At 38.0% G+C, this 5007-nt stretch overlaps 1 protein-coding gene across 1 annotated transcript; it reads right to left on the reverse strand.

Annotated features, from left to right (window-relative positions):
* Positions 1-1057: 1057 nt before the first annotated feature.
* Positions 1058-2883, reverse strand: LOC113346664. The gene is made up of 3 exons (XM_026590145.1): positions 2119-2883; positions 1734-1919; positions 1058-1647 (listed from the first exon to the last, which is right to left on the reverse strand). The coding sequence occupies exons 1-3, from the start codon at positions 2605-2607 to the stop codon at positions 1363-1365; spliced, it is 960 nt and encodes a 319-aa protein (XP_026445930.1). The 5' UTR covers positions 2608-2883; the 3' UTR covers positions 1058-1362.
* Positions 2884-5007: the final 2124 nt, after the last annotated feature.

Here is a 5007-nt window from a genome sequence, read left to right on the forward strand (position 1 = left end):
TGATAAATAACAATTCTAATCTTTCTTTACATTCTGGTGCTCTGGTTTCATTTTGGCATGACAAATGGGACAGTAAGAGTTCTTTGTCAGTCTCTTTTCCTGTCATTTTTAAGCTTGAGAAGCATAAGATTTTTCAGTAGAGCTAACCATATTACAGCCGAAGGAACTGTATTTGGACTTCAAGAGAAGAATGGTAAATTCTGAAATTATCATTTCACAATAATTTGCCTCCTTTGGTAGTTGTTAATCGAAAAGTTTGCAGATAATCAATCGGCTTTATATGGGTGTTTTTGTAGATGGTTTTGCATTTGCTAACGGTGTTTTTGTGATCGAATTCCCATTATGAGTATACGGCGCCAATTGGATTTACAGCGCCCTATGGGCGTATGTCTGAGGTTTAAATTGTTTCATTTCTTGGACCAGTTATGTTTCCTCTGGACTTAGATTTGTCTGCTTCAGATCAAAGCGCATAGTGGGTATGACTTTCCCTGGAACCCAACTAAATACATTCCATTCTATGGTGGTGCTGAATTCCTTGGTTACCATCATCATATTGGTGGAGAAAGTCATAGCAACTTCGGGTCAGCGTTCACTTATTGTGATATATACGGAACTGATAAAGACCTCAGCTACAGGTATCAAAAACAACACCTTGAAAAACAGAGAGCTGGGTGAATATGATAGATAGCAACTTCGGTAGCTCTTGTCAATTTCAAGTTCATTTATTCCAAGTTAAGTTCCTGTAATGTTGATGTTCGGGATCCGTTTGCCAACAAATCCTTGGAGTACTCCCTAGTCCTGACATATCAAGCTAAATAACCCAACATGTTTCATTTGCAACACAGTTACGGCTAGCTTAGGGAAACAGTACATTTCTGTTTTCATGACTAGTAAATAAGATGATCTTTCGGCTGAATTTATGAACACAAGCTCAGTTTTTCCTTGATCACTCTGTACAGTGTCGTTTCTACGCCAACTCTATTATTTTCTTGCCCACCGACAGTGTCGGTGAAGAGCAACTAACGTGTGATAAACAGATGCCATTAAAATTATTAAATAGAATAAGTAAAGTCTTCAAAATCTTTATGTAATTTAAACAATCATAAAATAAATAAAATATAATCTACAGTAATAAATTTCAACAAAACTAAAAAAAAAAAAAATCCCAACTTGTCCCTCTCGGGCATCCGGACAACTAATTCCCGCGTCACGATAGTTCCTGCCCTGGTGCCCATCTAGCTGTTTCCAGTTTTCCACTTCATTTAGTTTAAAATTAAATTACGAGACCTTCTCATTTCTCTATATTCCAATATCCACCCTCAGTGTTTTCAGTTTCTCAGTCTTTACTCCCTGGTGCGTAATTTAACTGGTGTAGGTGCAGTTCTTGAGTGGGATTGCAACATTGAGTTTCTTTGGATCAAAAACAATAGAACAATTGACTGATTTGTAAAATTTAGGTTTAACTATTTTCCCCAAAACATATGCCCTAGATCTGATATTGAAACTCAATTCCATTGCCATTGGTAAATTGGTAGTTCCAGTTGAAGTGCTCAATGTTGCTCCACCACCGTATAATGGAATCTTGTTTCCTTGAACCACAACTGTTAGTGTTCTTTGACTCTTCCTTGATTGATAAAATTTCTTCATCTGAACAACAATTTTTGTCAAAATTCACTCACTAAAACTGAAAAATAGAGAAAATGTAGATCTGAAATTGGGGTAAATATACTTACAGAGCCACTGGCAAGGTTGAGGTCAGAGTAGGATAGCTGAAGAGGAGATGAAGTAACATGAACTCCAAAAAATGTTGCAGTATTACGAAATAAGAGCTTTACAGAGGAATTCATGGAAACCATTTCTGTTGCTACTCCTGTTGAATCTGATCCAGCTTGAATCAACAAATGCTCGAATTTTATGCTCTGAAATAAATTCAATCAAATCTTAATCATGAAACTAAATAATTGTTCACTTCTACTGATACTGAATTGAAACTGAAGAGATCTAATCCAGCTCTAATGACTAAACTAGTGTTTTAAATTCTTCACTTAATTCAAGGTCTGAAATTATAAATCTAAGAAAGTAAAATATTGAACTCCGGGGAATTATGGGATTTCTTACCTTCATGGTGATAACAGGTTTTTGAGGACGACTAGCACCATAGAGAATCAAAGAGAAGAAAGAGAAAAGAACGAAGAAACCAACAACAAAGGCAAGAACATAACAACGACGAGGAAGAGATTTATGAGCATCTTCTTCATCGAGCAATCCTTCTTCTTCAATAACCTCACAATCTCCTTTATTATTCCATGGTTTTTGACCACCTTTCCTTGTTCCACGATCATTTTTAGATCGAGAACCAGGTTTTAAAGATCCAGAGAATCTACTCGAAGAAGATTCACGAGAATGATGACCAACAGATGAATGAGAATGTGGAGGTGAACCCATTGGACTAAGCACTGGTGTTGAATGAAATGATGTTGTTGTTTTTTCTCCATCGTGTGAATCTCTTGATGGACTCTGTACATAGTAAACTGGTCTTCTTGGTGATGATCTTCCTGGTGATGAAGCTGCTAAACTAGTAACTTCTGAATCTGTTTTTGCGTGCATCTTTCTAATTTTGGTTGCTTTCCACAATTTACTTTCTCCCTTGCTCTCTAGAAAACTTGGCTCACCTGTGAAGCAAGAGTCACAGACACTTATCTATGCAACTCTCTCACTAGTATTAGATCTATTTCTTTCTTTCTTTCTTTCTTTCTCACAATTTCTATATGATAGTGTTCGATTACTGTAGAGAAAGCTTGAGGAAGACTACAACTTCTCCGTTTTGGGTTAACACCAAATGAGAACGAGCAATTTCCTTTGCTTTGCTTTTCTTTTTTAATAAATCGTGTATATATATTAACTTGATTCGCCACACCAATTATTAATAATACCAAAGTTTCATTAATTATTTTTCTAAATAAAATTTGTATTATACTTTATTATCTTAATCATCTGTTTATGAATCACACTATATTTTTAGATAACATTGCTCCGGGATGCCAAATTATTTGGGAAGGTACTAAAATCCATATTAAATAGAGGATCTTTAGTTTTTTTATGTGGGTTTTAGTACAGAACTTAAACTGAAAGAGCAACCAACCTAGCAATCCAATTCCAATCAACAAAACTTGTACCCACCCCAATGAACTGATGTCTCATTAGTAGTTATATCGCTTGCTCAAAAAAATTAGAGAGATTGTGAGTTCGACTTTCACCCCTTTCACATATATGGATTTAACTACATCATATATTTAGAGCAAGCATTACGGTGCGTATTTTCTTATAGCGTGTTTGGATACTAGAAGCATAATTTAGAAGTATAGATATTTTGCTTCACAAAAAGTCGACTTTTTTGCTTCTAGAAGCCTTTCTGAAATGTTACACCCGAACTAACTTCTTGTTTTTTGCTTCTAGATGTCAAAAAGTTACTTTTGGATGTGTATCCAAACACGCTATTAGTATATAATGGTCGTAATGTATCCTAGAACAACCATTGTGGTAGAGAATTTTTCTCATTTCTCATAGATAGCTAAGCCTCAACTAGGAGTTCGAGGATGTGTAGTATGTGTTAACCATAACTTAGCTCGTGGAAATTGTGTATCTGGTTGAACCGAAACTAATTTTTCAGAAAAGAGTCATAGCTGTTGATACATGAAAAATAATACCCCTCAACGGGTTTGGGGTGCCCCCGGAGAGGTGGTTATGTCAGGAAGGAAATGTAAGGACTTGGGGACTAAGCCCAAGTCCAACAAGAAAGTACTCATTTAAAGGAAGGATAAGACAGGAATTAGTAAATAAGAAAGAGGTTATATTAAAGAAGGAGTGGCATTAGAAGTAATTAAAGAAGTTTAGGACACATGGCATGATGTCATAAAAGAAAGGGGCATTTTGGAAAGTCTGTATAAAGAAGGAAGATGTACAATGGAAAGACAAATCTCTCTCCTCTATTGCTGGTATAGTGAGGTCACTTGGTGTAGCTAGGACGGGTAGAACCAAAACTAAAATCACCCTTCAACCTTTGGCGACCACACCCGGAGGTTCGTGCCTAGCTCACCATGACACACTCATGAGGCGCTAGTCCGAGCGCGAACGAGAACCAACCTAAATCCTGCCAGTTAACCCAGAAGGCGAGAGAGTAGGGATGGTATCAGACCCAATCACACAAGTAAGGAAACCAGATACCCCACTTGAGAAGGATAAGCAACAGGAAGTCGAGAACACGTCACCTTCACAGCCTTCTCTAAAAGAGATGTGAAAGGAGCTGGAGGACCACGTCCGTAAGGAGCAAGAACTGAGAAAACTCCTGAAAGCGTCCAGCGCCGAACAGATTACCAGAGGAATAACAGAGGACACGAGAGAAAAGGAGGAAGAACCCATAGCCATGAAGCAAGAAGCGATGGCCAAGTACTTAGAAATGAACTACAGAGTCGTGAAGCAAGATAACTACGATTTCATGGCTAGCCCGTACTCCTCTGAAATCACAGAATACCAGTACCCAGAGAATATACTTCACCAAAATTCAAGGTCTACAATGGCCAAGGTAATGTGCGAGAACACCTCAGCCGATTCCTATCTACTATGAATGATCACGCAGCTAATGGGAAGCTATGCCTGAGGGAATTCCCAAAGTCGCTAACTGATACAACATTTACTTGGTATGACAACCTAAAGTCGGGAAGCATCAGCTCGTGGGAAACCATGTCCACTCTCTTCCTAAAAAAGTTATATTCAGCAAAAAGGAAGGTTACAACTATAGACATGAGCAAGTGCAATCAGCACCCAGGTGAGGAGATAAGAAAATATATTTCCAGGTTTCGGCTCCTCACTCTGGATTGTCACGAAGACGTTAAGGAAGAAGCACTAGTGGAGATATGTGTACGAGGAATGACCCCGTCGTTCAATAAAAGCTTGGTCAACTTCCGCTTTCCAACATTCGTCGATCTGGAAGAAGCGGCAACAAGGATC

This window comes from Papaver somniferum, chromosome 2, assembly GCF_003573695.1.
Source record: "Papaver somniferum cultivar HN1 chromosome 2, ASM357369v1, whole genome shotgun sequence".
Lineage (NCBI taxonomy): Eukaryota > Viridiplantae > Streptophyta > Magnoliopsida > Ranunculales > Papaveraceae > Papaver > Papaver somniferum.